General features: G+C 42.4%; 2 protein-coding genes and 1 pseudogene across 4 annotated transcripts in view; 2 read left to right on the forward strand and 1 right to left on the reverse strand.

The window, feature by feature from the left end:
* Nucleotides 1-848: 848 nt before the first annotated feature.
* On the forward strand, nucleotides 849-2185 carry LOC311145526 (zinc finger protein 593-like). 2 transcript variants are annotated; one of them, XM_084181790.1, is made up of 4 exons: nucleotides 849-938; nucleotides 1286-1515; nucleotides 1617-1679; nucleotides 1855-2185. In XM_084181790.1, exons 2-4 carry the CDS (start codon nucleotides 1316-1318, stop codon nucleotides 1979-1981), a joined length of 390 nt encoding a protein of 129 aa, XP_084037916.1. In that variant the 5' UTR covers nucleotides 849-938; nucleotides 1286-1315; the 3' UTR covers nucleotides 1982-2185. The 2 variants fall into 2 exon arrangements, with proteins under 2 accessions (XP_084037916.1, XP_084037917.1); XM_084181791.1 differs by having other exon boundaries at nucleotides 861-995.
* A 5995-nt stretch (nucleotides 2186-8180) lies between these two features.
* On the forward strand, nucleotides 8181-14984 carry LOC311145982 (selenoprotein N-like; annotated as a pseudogene). Its single transcript, XR_014615586.1, has 12 exons — nucleotides 8181-8645; nucleotides 9424-9541; nucleotides 9665-9795; nucleotides 10088-10300; nucleotides 10560-10684; nucleotides 10781-10918; nucleotides 11155-11236; nucleotides 12132-12320; nucleotides 12485-12590; nucleotides 12827-12939; nucleotides 13308-13409; nucleotides 13620-14984. The product of XR_014615586.1 is annotated as a selenoprotein N-like (transcript).
* LOC311145980 (oxidation resistance protein 1-like) overlaps nucleotides 14976-16991 on the reverse strand; it is a 40180-nt gene continuing 38164 nt past the window's right edge. The window contains exon 15 of the mRNA XM_084182394.1: nucleotides 14976-15999. Coding sequence (XP_084038520.1) covers nucleotides 15864-15999 — 136 coding nt within the window. The 3' untranslated portion in view covers nucleotides 14976-15863. The remainder of the gene's footprint in view (nucleotides 16000-16991) is intronic.

A 16991-nucleotide genomic window follows, 5' to 3' on the forward strand; every position in this document is an offset into this window, starting at 1 on the left:
GGTCAAGGGATATCTGTTATGGCTATTGTGTCTTTGAAAATGAATTAAATGAGGCTATGTATTTTTGCAGCCATTCATGGACAGTTTTGAATAAGTCATACCAATAAGCATTGGAAATTAAATGCTCCAGGAATCAAATATAATTTTTGACATTTTAGTATTGTGCACATGCTAGGCAAAGATGGTAGGGATACTCACAACTCATAAACGCATCATATTGTGTTTATGTAGAGTAAGATGATGGCAAGGATCTTCGACTAGTAGGAATAAACCACCTGAATATTAATATTCATTCGATTTTGAGAAATTAATTGTTAAACCAATAACATTTTAAAACACCCAGCACTTCTGTAGAGCAAGCAGGATTTTCTTCCAGTAACAAAGTCGTCGAATTTTGTGTGTTCATTTAAAGTTCAAAGCATCCTTAATACACCTGACCTGTGGTTTGAATGTGTCTATTTTCCACCCTGGTCATATGCCTAAGCCATGTCAAAATACGTAGAATTGCAGGAACAGTAACAGTAACATTTTCCATCTAGGGGTTGTGCCAGGGGGCAATGAAATTCACATAGCAAATCTCACTCCAAGCCTTCTTCAAAAGTTGGCAGCCCTGGATTTGGGCCTAATGAATTTATTTCAATTGACTGATTTCCTTATATGAACTGTAACTCAGGAAAATCGTTGAAATCGTTGCATGTTGCATTTATATTTTTGTTCATTATATTCCCCGCTCCTCCGTGCAGGAGACCTGCTGTACAGCCTTGTAGGTCTACTTATAGCATTTTGCTCTGTGTTCTGTCTTCCTCTAATGGCGTGTTTAGGTACAGCACGTTGACCCGGATATGATTCCGTCAACAAACACGTGTGAAAGAATCTAGCAAGCTAGTTAGTCAAGCTAAAAAAGAACAGCGAGATTTTGTGGGAAAATAATCAACAGGGTGAGTTTAATAGTGTGTTATGACTACAGAAAGGTCTTGCAATCATTTTTAACTAAGGTACGTTAAAATAGTTGTGTATTATTTCTCGCGTAGATTAAGATGTTTGATTAGAAGACTGGTCCTGTCGCAGTAACTGCTGTATATAGCTAGCTACTTTGCTACAACTAGATAACTAGCTAGCTAGTTAATGTTTATATCAAGTCAAAAACTTAACATATGGCAATTTTGACAGTTAAGTCAGACAATATGCCAATGGTGTTGTAAGTTGCTTGTAAACGTAAAGCAGCTTGCGGACAATAGAATACGAACGATTTTGCAATGAATCACCCATTTTATTATTCCAATAGGTCATATAAAGAAGACTACCTAGCACCACAATGGGGAAATCCAAACAGATCGGAAACCACAACAGTACCAGGAAGAAGAGTATTGGCAAGACATGGAAGACAAAGAATTATACGAAGCACTTGGACCAAATCCATGCAGACATGAAGCCCTCAGCTGCGGCCAAGTTGCTCAAACAGGAGGTGGACTATGATGTCACTGGCAGTGCGCAGCACTACTGTTTACATTGCGCGTAAGCACATTTATGCTCTTTGTATCTATCCAAAAGGTTAACTGAACAAAAATATACCAACTGGAAAGCCGTAATTTTATGTGCATTTGTTTTGTTTGCAGAAGATATTTTGTTGATGTGAAAGCCCTGAAGGAGCACTTTAAAACCAAAGTGCACAAGAAAAGGTAAGATCCCCACTGTTTTCTTTTGAAGCAGACAACTGTTCTTTGAATAAATGTGGATACAGTACCTGTGACACACCTTCCTCCCCGCCCCCAGCACCCTAGTATTATAACCTTGTAGCTGGGCATGTTGATGACTGAGCAGCTGCATTTCTTCTCTCTCCCACACTCTGTTCAGGATTAAGCTGTTGAAGGAGGAACCCTACACTCAGGCAGAAGCAGATAGAGCTGCAGGTATGGGTTCTTACATACCTCACAAAACCGTAGAGGTGAAAACACAAGATGTGGAAGAGAAGATGGACTGAGTGTGGACTGCCGTTCTTTGACCATTACTTTCACCCAGGTTCAAGAACACCTTGCTTTTTGGTTACTTTGATCAATGGACATTGCTTTGCATAAATGCATTACACATATAAATGTATATGCACCTGTAAATATGTAATGTCTGTGGAGCAAAATGTGAACTTGTTGACACAAACAATAATAAACTAAAAGGAAATGGAGTGATAGACTGGATGCCAGTCCGTTTCTATTTTAGGCAGGTTTTTAATTTGTCATGCTTGCAGCAGGTTAGAAACAATGTATGATACAGTTTGTATTCAATGCCTGTGCAACCTGTAAAACATTAAATATAGCACAGAATTTAGAATCAACTATTTAATATGTGATAGAGCAACTCAATACACTGATTGAGATTGTAACTTGAGCTCAAATGCAACTGTAAAGCAGTTTGTGCTCCTATAATTCACTGTTACCCTTAATTCTAATTATAGTACCATTCCGTCACATTAGTGTTTAGGAAGTATTTTTGTTAACTTGAATTTTACAATGTGTTGTCATGTATCTTTCAATTTATTGAGCAGTTATGTTTGTTTATATTATTGGCACCAATGTCAGAAATTGATGTATTTGTAGCAGCAAGAAGTCACAGATGTTTTGGGACGAGCACATCCAATAGGGAAATCTGTTTTAACATAAATTCATATAATTATTTATATCAATAATTGTATTTTTTTATATCAAATTTTTTTTTTTGATATAAAGGAATTATCTATATATATATATATATATATATTTTTTTAGTGCATTTTTTTAAAATATAAAATGTAAATATTGATACTTGATTTTACATATCAATAATTATATGATAATGACCTTAATGTGGGCTGGGTCAGATTTGCATGCGTCTACATAGGTTCTCTGCTCCCAACAGGAGAGACAGCAACATGGCTGCACTTGTACTTCTCCAAGTAAAAGCCTATGCTTGCTCCGGGAAATACGAACCGGAGGCTCCGTACCGAGGGTTTGAAGCAATTGCGGAGCCTCCGGAGGCCAAATCGAGCTCCATACCGCATCGCTGTGCGCCTCCCAAATGTTTTAACAATGCGGAGGGCTCGGCATTGACATGATTGGTTAATGGTAGGCGGGGGCGAAAGGTCATGTATAAACACAAACTCACTTCCTTGTCAACTGCTCTGCAAAGCTCGAGAAGAATGCTCTCCCTTCTGCGGAGGTCGTATCGCAGTAAATGCTGTACAGCCGCTGCGGATTGACCATGCAGAGCCTTTTAGAAGGAGCATTGCAGCAATGATGCCCAGGAGGCTGTGACCCTGTTATGTAGGCCTAATAGCCAATTTATGCTTGCTCTGGCAATGCGATCCGAGGCAGCTCTACTCCGCGAAGCGCAAGAAGTATGAATGCCCTGACTTCTGCAGAGGCCGTATCACAGTAAATGCTGAATGCCACTGCAGATGTTGGATTGAGCCTGCAGAGCCTTTAAGCATGGCTGTTCTGCTGCTGTTGAGGAGCAGCAGTGGATAATATTTTCGGGGAGGAAAAAAAAGTTTGCAGGGGGAATTGAACTCACCCTCATTGCGTCTAAAGCCTAAAAGGCTCAGCATGGTCAATCTGCAGTGGCCGTACAGCATTTAGTGCGATGCGGCCTCCGCAGAAGGCTGAGCATTCATGCTTCGCGGAGAAGAGCATAACTTTTGTGAAGGAAGAGGTCAAGGAAGGGAGTTTGCGTTTATACAGGACCTCCCACCTCCACCTACCGTCAACAAATCATGTCAATGTGGAGCCCTTCGCATTTGTAAAAAATTTGGGAGGCGATGTGGTATGGAGCTCGCCTTGACCTCCGCAAGCCTCCAGAGGCTCCGCAATTGTGTCAAATCCTCTGCACGGAGCCTCTGGATCGCATTGCCAGAGCAAGCATAAATTGGCTTGAACGCATTAACAGCTTCCATCACCTACAAGCCATATTAAAAAGGGGGAAAATGGTTACTGATGTTATGAAATACACAAACGTAATTATTGATTTAGTGTGAGAGAATACAACTTTAGCAACATTTATAATGACCGTCACATATGCAGTGGCGATTTTAGCATGTAAATCTTGGTGGGGCAAACCCCCCAAAAATTGGGGGGATGTATGCCAGCAAAGCCAAAACACAACACTAAACAATACATTAATTGCACTATAACGGTGACAAACGGTGCTCACAAACCGTTAGGGCCTACATAAAGCTGTCCCAACAGCAGTCCCAACACCTTACCACTGCTACACCCGGCTATCAGCGGAGCCTTGTCTGGCAGCGAAACAGTTCATTCAGCCTCATTTACTGCCTTTTAAAAAAACATAGCTGATATGGCTGACTTGCTTAAACAAATGTGGTTTGTACTGACAATTGAGATGTACAAACTATGGCATAAGGGGATGACAAGCGGATGAGAGGCAATCCGTAATTTCGATTAAGACAATGAGCGAGCTAGGACGGACGTAGTCAATATAACTATTTGTTCAGCACTTTTGAAATGTACAGCGACAGAATTCAGAACATGGGCCATTCTTACAGTGTTCTCCCTGTACACCAAGTCAGAACCGTAGGATAAATAAAGGGGGCATATAAGCAGACAATAAAAGCTCTTACAATATTTGATGATGACATTTCTCTAAAACAGGTTATAGGCTACATGTGCACCACCAAGTCAGAACAGTAGGCGAAATTAAGAGGGGAAAATAGACCAAATTATTAAGGTGAGGCACATGGGCTACTAAAAGCTTACTACACAACATACAGTGAGGGAAAAAAGTTTTTGATCCCCTGCTGATTTTGTACGTTTGCCCACTGACAAAGACATGATCAGTCTATAATATTTGAACAGTGAGAGACAGAATAACAACACAAAAATCCAGAAAAACGCATGTCAAAAATGTTATTTTAGATTTGAGTCATTTAGCCGACGCTCTTATCCAGAGCGACTTACAGTTATAAATTGATTTGCATTTTAATGAGGGAAATAAGTATTTGACCCCTCTGCAAAACATGACTTAGTACTTGGTGGCAAAACCCTTGTTGGCAGTCACAGAGGTCAGACGTTTCTTGTAGTTGGCCACCAGGTTTGCACACATCTCAGGAGGGATTTTGTCCTACTCCTCTTTGCAGATTTTCTCCAAGTCATTAAGGTTTTGTGGCTGACGTTTGGCAACTCGAACCTTCAGCTCCCTCCACAGATTTTCTATGGGATTAAGGTCTGGAGACTGGCTAAGCCACTCCAGGACCTTAATGTGCTTCTTCTTGAGCCACTCCTTTGTTGCCTTGGCCGTGTGTTTTGGGTCATTGTCATGCTGGAATACCCATCCACAACGCATTTTCAATGCCCTGGCTGAGGGAAGGAGGTTCTCACCCAAGATTTGACGGTACATGGCCCCGTCCATCGTCCCTTTGATGCAGTGAAGTTGTCCTGTCCCCTTAGCAGAAAAACACCCCCAAAGCATAATGTTTCCACCTCCATGTTTGACGGTGAGGATGGTGTTCTTGCGGTCATAGGCAGCATTCCTCCTCCTCCAAACACGGCGAGTTGAGTTGATGCCAAAGAGCTCGATTTTGGTCTCATCTGACCAAAGAGCTCGATTTTGGTCTCATCTGACCACAACACTTTCACCCAGTTCTCTTCTGAATCATTCAGATGTTCATTGGCAAACTTCAGACGGGCCTGTATATGTGCTTTCTTGAGCAGGGGGACCTTGTGGGCGCTGCAGGATTTCAGTCCTTCACGGCGTAATGTGTTACCAATTGTTTTTTTGGTGACTATGGTCCCAGCTGCCTTGAGATCATTGACAAGATCCTCCCGTGTAGTTCTGGGCTGATTCCTCACCGTTCTCATGATCATTGCAACTCCACGAGGTGAGATCTTGCATGGAGCCCCAGGCCGAGGGAGATTGACAGTTATTTTGTGTTTCTTCCATTTGCGAATAATCGCACCAACTGTTGTCACCTTCTCACCAAGCTGCTTGGCGATGGTCTTGTAGCCCATTCCAGCCTTGTGTAGGTCTACAATCTTGTCCCTGACATCCTTGGAGAGCTCTTTGTTCTTGACCATGGTGGAGAGTTTGGAATCTGATTGATTGATTGCTCCCTTTAAGTGTGCTCCTAATCTCAGCTCGTTACCTGTATAAAAGACACCTGGGAGCCAGAAATCTTTCTGATTGAGAGGGGGTCAAATACTTATTTCTCTCATTAAAATGCAAATCAATTTATAACATTTTTGACATGCGTTTTTCTGGATTATTTTGTTATTCTGTCTCTCACTGTTCAAATAAACCTACCATTAAAATTATAGACTGATCATTTCTTTGTCAGTGGGCAAATGTACAAAATCAGCAGGGGATCAAATACTTTTTTTCCCTCACTGTACATATTACTTTCTTAGCTACAGTATACATATCTCCCTGGCATATTACATTTTTGGATTTACTTTGTTGTGCTGTGCTCACTTGAACAGGAAGGTGGTGCGGCAGTCTTTCGTGGGCAAATGTTGTCATCAAAGTCTGGCATTCTCTGGATTTATGGTGTATTCAAGACAACTGGGAACTCGGAAAAAACAAGGTTGAATCATGATGACGTCAGTGATCTTCAGGTCGTAGCTTTAGAAAGAGGCCCGAGTTCCCGACTTACAATTCCGAGTTGGATGACTGTTCAAAACGTATTTTCCCAGTCGGAGCTCGTTTTTTCCTGAGTTCCCAGTTGTCTTGAACTCACTGAAGTCAGATTTCCCAGTTCTGAGTTAACAGTTGTTTTGAGCGCGGCAGAAATCATGCTTCATTGACAGCATGGCCAATGTTGAATGTTTATCATTTTAAGCTTGGAAAAGAGAACCTTAAATCGAGAATTGGGACCACACACCCACTCCACTGAATAGCAGGCTAGTGATTGCTTTGCAATGCTTGCAGTTAGCCACTGATCCCTTCCAAACTACTCATTGTTGAATTTGCGATTTCCAACTAAGTGTGTAATGTTGATGTCCAATGGCCGATGAGCACCGATACATTTTAGCTATATTTTCTCCATTATTTCTCTTCATATGTCAAGGATTAAAAAGGATTTGCCAGTAGATTGTCGACTTGTTTCATGATGATGACTGCTAGCTAAGATTTTGAAAGTATGTTGTTGACATGATCAGTCCAATCAAAGCTACTGTAGATATAACGTCATTTGATGTCATTTTATCTGTGGCCAATGACCTTGAGCCTTCTTGGATGGGCACTTCTAATGTAACTCAATGGCAGCACCCAAGGGGCTTGAATTTTCGAGCTCTACCCTTAGATTTGGCAGTGACTAGTGACCCCATGAGTGACAGAACACTGAGCCAATCACGACGCAACTAGAGAACATTACCAGCCCCTATATTTAGTATTTTCTGCTGGCTGCCCCACCACCACAGAAAGCACTGAGCTAGGCTGAAACACCTGCATTTTGGAGCTGTCTTACTCAAGAAAGCAAAAAATATACCATGTTTGTATGGAGGCTTTTTTTTAAACATTGTTTGCAAACTTATATGTGACACGTATTAATGCCAAAATAACATGCAAAACAGGCACCCCAAAAAATGACGGGTCGCCACTGCACATATACATTATTGGACTCTGGAGGAGCAGCAATGGATCGTTTTTTTTCGGGGGAAATGTTTGACTGGAACTCACGGCATCTAAAAAGCTAGTAGCACAGCACATTAGTGGCTTCTACCACCTACAAGTGATGGTGCTTTATGGAAAAAGTGGTCAATCGAAGATGATTGGTTTTCAGTGTTAATGATGCTATATATATATATATGCTAATATATTCGGAATCCAGCAGTTATATATATATTTGATAGTAATTATTTTATATCGATAATTCGTTTTTATATAACAAAATCAGATAGCGATAATAATGTTTTATCCATTGAATCGTATGGGGAATTATTGATATCAAAAATTCGAATTATTGATATCAATAAATAATTTATTTATATACATTTGTTGAAATATTGATATCAAAACATATTATTATATATTTAAAAATTATATGAATATTTGTTAAAACGGCTTTCCATGCATCCAATGTTCTCTGGCAAATCCAACATATTATTATTGTTAAGACGAACCAAGCAGATATTCCAGCGAATAACAAAATAGCAAATAACAAAATAGCACACTGGCCCTTTAATGCTGTCTTGCCCCTCAGTAAATGGATTCGATGAATGGAGAAGAAGAGATGTGGGAAATGAGAATTTCAAGAAATTAAGGTCTATACATGTACAGCTAGCTGTTGGTTGCAACAGAGTAGCGATCGGGAAGTCGCGGATAGTTCTACGAGTAGAGTACATTTTTACCGTAATTGGTGGCTATATTTCCAATAAATAAAGGTAATTTGCGCGGATTGTCTAGAGAGCATGCCTGCGTTTGTGTAGGGGTGAGAGCAAGGAATGGCCGCGGACGTGGATAAAATAATCCCCGAGGACAAGAATGCTAGTCTGGGGGAGGATGAGCATCTGGACAAATCTCAAAGCGGTGAACGACTGGCGTCTGGCAAATCCAAGCGATCTAGGATCATTGGAGCAATGTCAACATTGCTTATGTTCATTATTGTTCCCCTTCTTGCCTTTGGTTACAAATATTATCAGGACTCACAGCTTCTTACACGTCATGTAAGTTCAACATCTGTATCCATGTTTTACGCATCTTGTTCAGCAGATGTCTTTAGTTCTGCATCTGAATTGACTGTGATATAAAACATGAATTACCTTTAAATTATTGCAAAGAGTTTATTTTCTCTGCCAAGTCTTGTGCTGATGGCAGTCTGCTATTTCTCATATTAACTGTTAAAAGTTATTCACAGTATTTTAAATCATGGGGCTTTTTTTATTTTACATTTTTGGGAAGGTTTTAGAAATTGAACAAATACCCTGCGTGCCACGTATTGTTTTTGTGGGATCAAACACTTTTCTACCCCGTACCGTTTTTTTTGTTTTTTTACCCAAGGTCGTTTTATTAGGGGGTTGGATGTCTGCCACAGCTGGTCACACTCAACACCCCACTTACAGAACTAGTTGTCTGGCTCACAATTGGTACTCCTTCTTCCCTCCAATGAGCTAACATCAGAGCTTGCGTGCAGACAGTGTATTTTTGTGTAGAAGGGCCTCAAGGTTAGAACATTATTTTAGGAAACTAATCCCCTCACTTCCTTGCCATGTTTAATTTCAAGTACACTCATTTGATACATTTTGATAAACTGATACATTTGTAGCTGCATTCTTTATCCAATTTTTTTTTCAAAATTGTAGAGGTATTAGAGGTTAGGGTTAAAAAGATGCACTCTGATCTGTGCCAGACATTGTGTTGGGCGTGTCCAGGAAAGTCACTGGAGCTTGAGAACTGACACAATAAGACACAATAAGGAACTCTTAATGTGTGTTCCTCCAACAGGAAGTGGCATTGAAAGCACTGGGCGCCGAGGGCCTCTTTCTCTTCTCCTCCTTGGACACAGACCATGACCTGTACCTCAGTCCTGAGGAGTTCAAACCCATCGCAGAGAAACTCACAGGTTCACCACGAGCCTTCTTATGTACCGCACCCTAACACATTCAAATCCAAAATACTGCATCCCCACAAACCCAACACGAATACTCAGTCATTGGTTTGTGACCTTTTGCCCGCCTCCCTGCAGGGATCTCGCCTCCAGCGGATTTCGAGGAGGAAGTGACCCATGACCCCAATGGAGAGACCCTAACCCTGGAGGCCAAGATGCAGCCTCTGCAGCTTTACACAATGACGAAGAGCAAGGATGGTTTCCTAGGGGTAATAAGAGTAGACTTCCCTTATAATGACAGTGTTGCCTTACCTCACCTGTGATTTACACTGAAGTGATTTATAAGCCAGTCCAAGAATAGATAACACCCTACCGTGTAAACTTTTTACTGCTTTTGAAGCTGTCTCTGAGTGGATTTGAAAGATTACTTACCAGTAAGTTGCTTTTATAAAAGGACTTATGGTGATAAATTACAGAAAAGAGAGAAAAAGTTTAAAATAGACAGTCCAAGGCTTAGCAGAGAAAGCCTCAGATATCACAGTTAAGTCTCCGCCTCGCCAGGTTACTCATAGTTCCCTGAGTGGGCTGCGTTCCTGGCAGAGTCCTGCTGTGCCCTCCACGTCCTACTCAGCCAGCCAGTTCAGGGCCTTCCTGCCCCCCAAAAACAAAGGGGAAGTGGGGGACACCTGGTGGGTCGTTCAGAGTGAGCTCAACATCTTCACTGGGTACCTGCCAAACAATCGCTACCACCCTCCTGCACCACGAGGAAAAGAGGTACGGTTTTAGGAAGTGACTGTATCTGATATTTTATATTCAGTTTGACTTTAATAATTGTCCACGACACTTGTTCATCACTCAAAATCTTGGCGAAGATTATATATACATCATTGGCGAAACAAAGTGTTACTTTGACTATGAGATGAGATGAAATTACAGCATAGTCAAGTGGTATCAGTAGAAAATGTAAAACGTCACATAACTTGTTTGAAGGAAAGACATGAACCTAGCAGTGACTGTGTTTGTTTCCCCACAGGTTCTCATTCACTCCCTGCTGAGTATGTTCCACCCACGGCCCTTCATCAAGTCCCGCTTTGCCCCTCAGGGAACAGTGGCCTGCATCCGAGCCGCCAGTGACTTCTATTTGGACATAGTCTTCAGGTGAGGGAACTCTGAGATTCCTCATCAAGCCTAGTCCATTGAGTTTACAACTAGTTACCACTTTGTTACCATGTTATTACCTCTGTACCTCCACAGGATCCATGCAGAGTTCCAGCTCAACGACGTCCCAGACTTCCCCTTCTGGTTCACCCCAGGCCAGTTCACTGGCAACATTGTCCTCTCTCGGGACTCCTCCCACGTCCGACAGTTCAACCTCTACGTCCCCAACGACAGGTCAGTGAATAACATGGTTGACTCTGTTATTGATAACATTTTACATTTACATTTACATCATTTAGCAGACGCTCTTATCCAGAGCGATAACCAGAATTACCTCTATAGTCTACAGACTTTGTGTCTTATCCATTTAGAGTAGAGTAACCTTTAGGACGATAGTAATGCTGTTATGCTACTGATATATCCGTTAGTGAATGTAAGATGGCAGACACTGACTTCTCCCGGTCTCACAGGACTCTGAATGTGGACATGGAGTGGCTCTATGGAGCCACTGAGAGCAGCAATATGGAGGTGGACATTGGATACCTGCCACAGGTAGGCTACTGTGCCTTGTCATGCTGTGGCATACCAACATTTGATTCGGTGTAATGTGACATAGTAGGATGTGTTCTATTTGCTATGTGATCTCTGTCGGTGTTTCTCAATATGCATACTACCGTGCTCCGAGCACGCAAATTGGAGCACGGGAGGGTCGGAGTATGAGTCCAAATCAAAGTATGCAAAACGGAGCATGGAGGGCACTTCTCGGATGCATACTACATATTTTGAAGCATGCATCGATGCAAGCTTCAACAGAAAGTATGCACAGAAATTTGACAACCACGTAAAAAACGACTATCTTGAAATCAATGGCAGAAAATAATTCAGACTTTGCAAACAAATGTTGCCCATTCACATCTCATATGTTGCCTGACTACAATATTATATATTGATACATTAATAAATACATACTGGGTTAATTGTGGCATGTGCATAGATCTCAAGACCATAGTAAGTAAATATGGCTAACTGGCTAGCTAGCTAACCACGAAGAATCGGTAGCTAGCTACCCATGAAAAATTGACAGCTAGTCATCTACCTTGCATAACATTAGTTGAAGGTCGTTGCCTGTTAAACTAGCTGGCTAGCTAGATTATTACAATTCACATATAGCTAGCTGATAAGTATGAAGTAAAACGTTTGCTTTGTGTATATCTTGTTTTCGTCTATTGCCATTGTTCTGGCTGGAAGCAGGTTCAGTGAATGGAGGTGCAGCATGAGGTAATACAATAGGGGGAGTGTGAGTGCTTCTCAAATGGACTATTTTATGCGTTCTCCACACTCTCGTCCTCACGAGTGTACTCAAGAGAACGTCAACGGAGAATGAACTCGTAGAATGAGTGTGGGGCACGGTAGTATTCATATTGAGAAACACCCTGTGTGTCGTCAGATGGAGCTGCAAGCCGTTGGTCCATCCACGCCCTCCTTCATCCACGATGAGGAGGGGAACATCATCGACAGCCGACGGGGAGGCAGCGACCCTGTCCAGTTTGTCTTCGAGGACATCCACTGGACGTCTGAGATCAGCCGCGAGGAGGCTGCTCGCCGCCTCGAGGTCACCTTCTACCCCTTCAAGAAGGTACGGCTCAATACGCCTGCTCAGTTTTGTACCATCTATTTAGGGGCTTGTTCTAGTCACTTTTGAACTTCGATCACTACTGGGTATCCCCAAGCTCTCTAAAAATAACTTGATAGACTCCGCACCATTGTGACGATGTACGTCTCTTCTTCGATTGTCCACAGGTGTCATACCTGCCCTTCTCAGAGGCCTTTGAGCGAGCACAGGCAGAGAGCAAGCTGGTGCACTCCATCCTCCTCTGGGGTGCACTAGATGACCAATCCTGCTGAGGTGAGACTGTTCACCTGTGACACTGGGCTCTATGAAGATAATAATCCACCTCTTAATGCTCACTTGGGAGCATTTTAAGTGATTAACTTAAAAAATATAAAGTATATCCTAGACCTGGGGTCAAGGGGTGTCATCTTGGGGGGGCAGCATAGCCTAACCTCCTTCAAGCACTGAATATTACAATGTCTTTAGCTTTGTATGTGACCTTTTTGCTTCCTCCAAACACATTGTCACAGGTTCGGGGCGGACTCTCCGGGAGACAGTCCTGGAAAGTTCGCCCGTCCTGGCCCTGCTCAACCAGAGCTTCGTCAGCAGCTGGTCCCTGGTCAAAGAGCTGGAGGACATGCAGGTGAGTGAGCGGCCCATATTGCTCAGCCCAGCGGAGGCTGGTAGTCAGTGAAATCGAAGGACGGGCTCATTGTAATGGAATGGATGGAAAGGTGTCAAACATGGAAATGATGCGTTTGTTTCATTTATTCCATTCCAAATATTACAATCAGCCCACCCTTCGATTTAAAGTGACACCAGCCACCACTGGCTCATCCTCAAGGTTCAAGGCTAAAATAATTAACCTCTTTAAATGGATAGTGTTCATTACTAAATCAACGTTTGTCTCAAGACATAATGTCGAACATATTCCACACCATCTGTTGTGTAGGAAACTGCTGTCTGTTTTGAGTGATATGGTGGTAATGTTTCCATATAATCTTATCTCAGGCTAACGAGCATAACCCGGTTGAGAGTCACAGGGCCCGCCTACACCTGGAGAAGTACAACTTTCCAGTAGAAATGATGGTGGCGCTGCCCAACGGCACTATTGTAAGTCCTTACAGTTCCATCATGCTTCCATCTCAACTGCCCAGTTGTTTATCAACAACCTTTAAGTGGATACTTCACTTTGTTGATTCTGGGCGTTGCTAAATAACCAGCTAACAAATTTTTTAAAGGGTTTGGAGGAAATGACAACAACCTATGGAGGGTTGAAAATGACTTGAATCTCTGACTGAAATTATTTTCTAATGACTCTAGGTCCACCATATCAACGCTAATTACTTCCTGGACCAGACGTCCATGAAGCCGGAGGAGGAAGCTCCCACATTTAGCTTCTCTGGGGGGTTCGAGGACCCATCCACTGCTACGTACATCAACTTCCTCAAAGAGGGGCTGGAGAAAGCCAAGGAGCACCTGGCACAGTAAAGACAAACGGTGGTCAAAAGTGTGTGTGTAAATTAGGGGTAAATCCTCTGTGAAGGATAATGATCAAAGAAAAAGCGAACTTCTGTGTAGGGATCGGATTCCTACAGTGCTGGCAGCTGTTGATAACTTTTCAGGTTGTTTCACTAGCATCCAACAGTATCAGTATTACAACAACCTCTTCGAACGACAGTGGTCGCTATACCAGTTGAGCACTTCTGAAGACCTATATGCTTTAGACTAAACTGTTTTTTTTTTTATAACTAAACTCAATACTCAGTAGATGTTCTTCAAGTTAACATGCTCCTAATCCCATTCCATATAATCACTAATGTTGCTGTTACTTACCAACTATTTTAACAAAGTTCAGAGTCAGAACAGTGGCCAGGTTACAAACATTGCTCTGGTCTCTCCTACTAGTGGCTAATTAATTGTACTTATTTATGCATTCTGTTATCATGTCATAACAGTGAGTTGAGATTTGCTTTACTCAAACTTTAACTTTTCTTTATATCTACATTTTCATACGAAAACAAGCAGACTGCACCATAATTATTTTCTCTATATTGCGCAATATGTAAAGAACCACATATGTGTTTTAATTCTGTTACTGTTGGAGGGGCAGAACAGGTCAAGTCGTTCCCGCTAGAGTTTCAGCAGTTTGTGATGGCCTTGCCTGAAAGTCCAAAGTTGGCTGGGCAAGACCTGATGTCATTGCTAAAGCTTCTGCAGGCAACACCCCTGCTCTGTTCCCCCGAGGTTGCCAACAGCTGTCATGGAAACCCGAAAACAAAGCTGTATGGTGGCACAATGTGTAATGTAATACCTTTTGTTTCTCTTTTTTTTATGAAAGCCAACAGTTGTAGATGTACATCTTATGTTGATTGACTTGTTATTTCTTAACACCTTGACCATGAGATCAGAACCATAAGACTACACCAAAGATTATCTAACAAAATGAATTTATCAGGGGCAAGAAGAAATGGACTTAGTGATAATCATTGTGGATTCTACCACGAACATGTGATAAACTTGAAATGGATCATATCTTAGTAAAGTGTTCTGTTTCTCCATCAGCCTCTTGTTAAGCGCTGCAATATAGGCAGCACATTTAGCCATTACAGAGGTACATTATCCCCTTGAAATATGCTTGACTAACAGTGCCACATTTTCTGCAAAAAATTAAAATGGATCTTTGCTAAAAGGAGTCTTGAGTGTTCTTCGGTGTCCCCAAGCTTGCATTGAACACTGGTGAAACCGACATGTCCCAGAAGTATCAGATAAAGACGTTATAACATGAATAACCATATTTTATTGTCTATTCGTGTTGTACTGTGTGAACATGGATCTAATTTCTGATCAGAGTAAATGTCAGGTTGTGTGTGATGGATAGTGGGTAACATGAAACATTTCTAGAGATACTAAGGTTAGACCGCTTCCCGCCCCCAAGTCCTCTTTTTGTTCACGTTGACTCAACCAGTTCATACAAGTTGATCCATATGCAACAAGGGGGTAGTAAAGTCCCTAGTTCTTCCAATTTCAGTTCCTCCATTTAATTAATTAATTTTAAACTATGGTGCCAGAATAACAGTGCGAGTTGTGCTGGGGTGGAAATGCAGGCTTTCACATGCAGGCAGGCCTTTAGATGTGGAGATCCATTGTTAGAAGGAAATGTGAATTCCACCACAGAACAACAGTATCCACAATGCCGAGTCACCTGAAAGTGAGGACCATACCAACCTAAGGAAGGAGTGGGGGGCTGCAACAGGACAAGTCTTCCAATGCAGTGAGGCTACAATCGCTGTCCCAAACCACCAATACCCCTCCACGTAATGTTTTGGTCCACATTCAGAAATAGGGTTCAGAATATTCACAGTTCAGTTTGCAGCCCAAAACCACATAATTAAGTCAAAATAGTCAGGTACATCCAACAACTCATTGTACTAGAATAGATGGTTTCTAGAGTCCTGTTCTAGAGTTCAAGAATGGTTCTAGAGTCCTGTTTAATGCAGTGATTGGACAGCTAGACAGAGAGTCAGTATGTGTTGCTAGGCGAGGTGAGTGGAAGAGGGCATGTCTTCACCAGAACGTCCACACCTCCAGCTCCATGACGTGGAAGTCGTCTCTTTCCGAGAGGCAGCAGTTGTTGAAGGTGTAACATGGGCTACTCCTGCCCAGGTACAGCATCTCATCCAGCCACAGGCCAAAGTGACCACTGGGGAAGAGAGAGCGAGAAACTCAGTTCCTTGTTCATTGTTTTAGAGTAAAGTAATGTGTTCTCCTAAACATATTAACACATACACGATATATACAAGAGTATGTGGACACCCCTTCAAATTAGTGGATTTTGCTATTTCAGCCACACCTGTTGCTGACAGGTGTATAGAATCGAGCACACAGTCATGCAATCTCCATAGACAAACATTGGCAGTAGAATGGCCTTACTGAAGAGCTCAGTGACTTTCAACGTGGCACCGTCATAGGATGCCACCTTTCCAACACATCAGTTCATCACATTTCTGCCCTGCTAGAGCTGCCCTGGTCAACTGTAAGTGCTGTTATTGTGAAGTGGAAACGTCTAGGAGCAACAACGGCTCAGCCGCGAAGTGGTAGGCCAAGCTCACAGAACGGGACCGCCGAGTGCTGAAGAGCGTAAAAATCGTCTGTCCTCGGTTGCAACACTCACTACAGAGTTCCAAACTGACTCTGGAAGCAACGTCAGCACAATAACTGTTTGTCGGGAGCTTCATGAAATGGGTTTCCATGGCCAAGCAGCCGTACACAAGCCTAACGCCTCAATCACACCGACAGCGTCATTGCATTTTGGCACACCAGAAGGACATTCCTTTCCAATGGAACGCTGCATTAGCCTTGCAGCATTGCGTTGCAGAGGCAGTTGCAATGCGTTCTGTGTGGTGTATACGTTGGATTTATCGAACGTATGCGTCAAACTGTATGCATAGATGGCTTGACAGAAATGGTAGCAGAAGGTGAATGTTGAACTTTTGTTGCACACATATCCAGATGATGCTGCGTACCATTTTGCCTAAAAACACTGTCGGTGTGATCAAGGCGTAACATCACCATGCGCAATGCCAAGCGTCGGCTGGAGTGGTGTAAAGCTCACCGCCATTAGACTCTGGAGCAGTGGAAACGCGTTCTCTGGAGTGATGAATCACACTTCACCATCTGGCAGTCCGACGGACA

Source organism: Coregonus lavaretus, assembly GCF_964263955.1.
Source record: "Coregonus lavaretus genome assembly, chromosome: 18".
Classification (NCBI taxonomy): domain Eukaryota; kingdom Metazoa; phylum Chordata; class Actinopteri; order Salmoniformes; family Salmonidae; genus Coregonus; species Coregonus lavaretus.

Bases quoted from the DNA above. Each gene is read 5' to 3' on its own strand.
- LOC311145526 (XM_084181790.1), top strand. From the start codon at position 1,316: ATGGGGAAATCCAAACAGATCGGAAACCACAACAGTACCAGGAAGAAG. The intron at 1,516-1,616 runs GTAAGCACATTT...TTTTGTTTGCAG, and splicing joins CACTACTGTTTACATTGCGC to AAGATATTTTGTTGATGTGA. The intron at 1,680-1,854 runs GTAAGATCCCCA...CACTCTGTTCAG, and splicing joins ACCAAAGTGCACAAGAAAAG to GATTAAGCTGTTGAAGGAGG.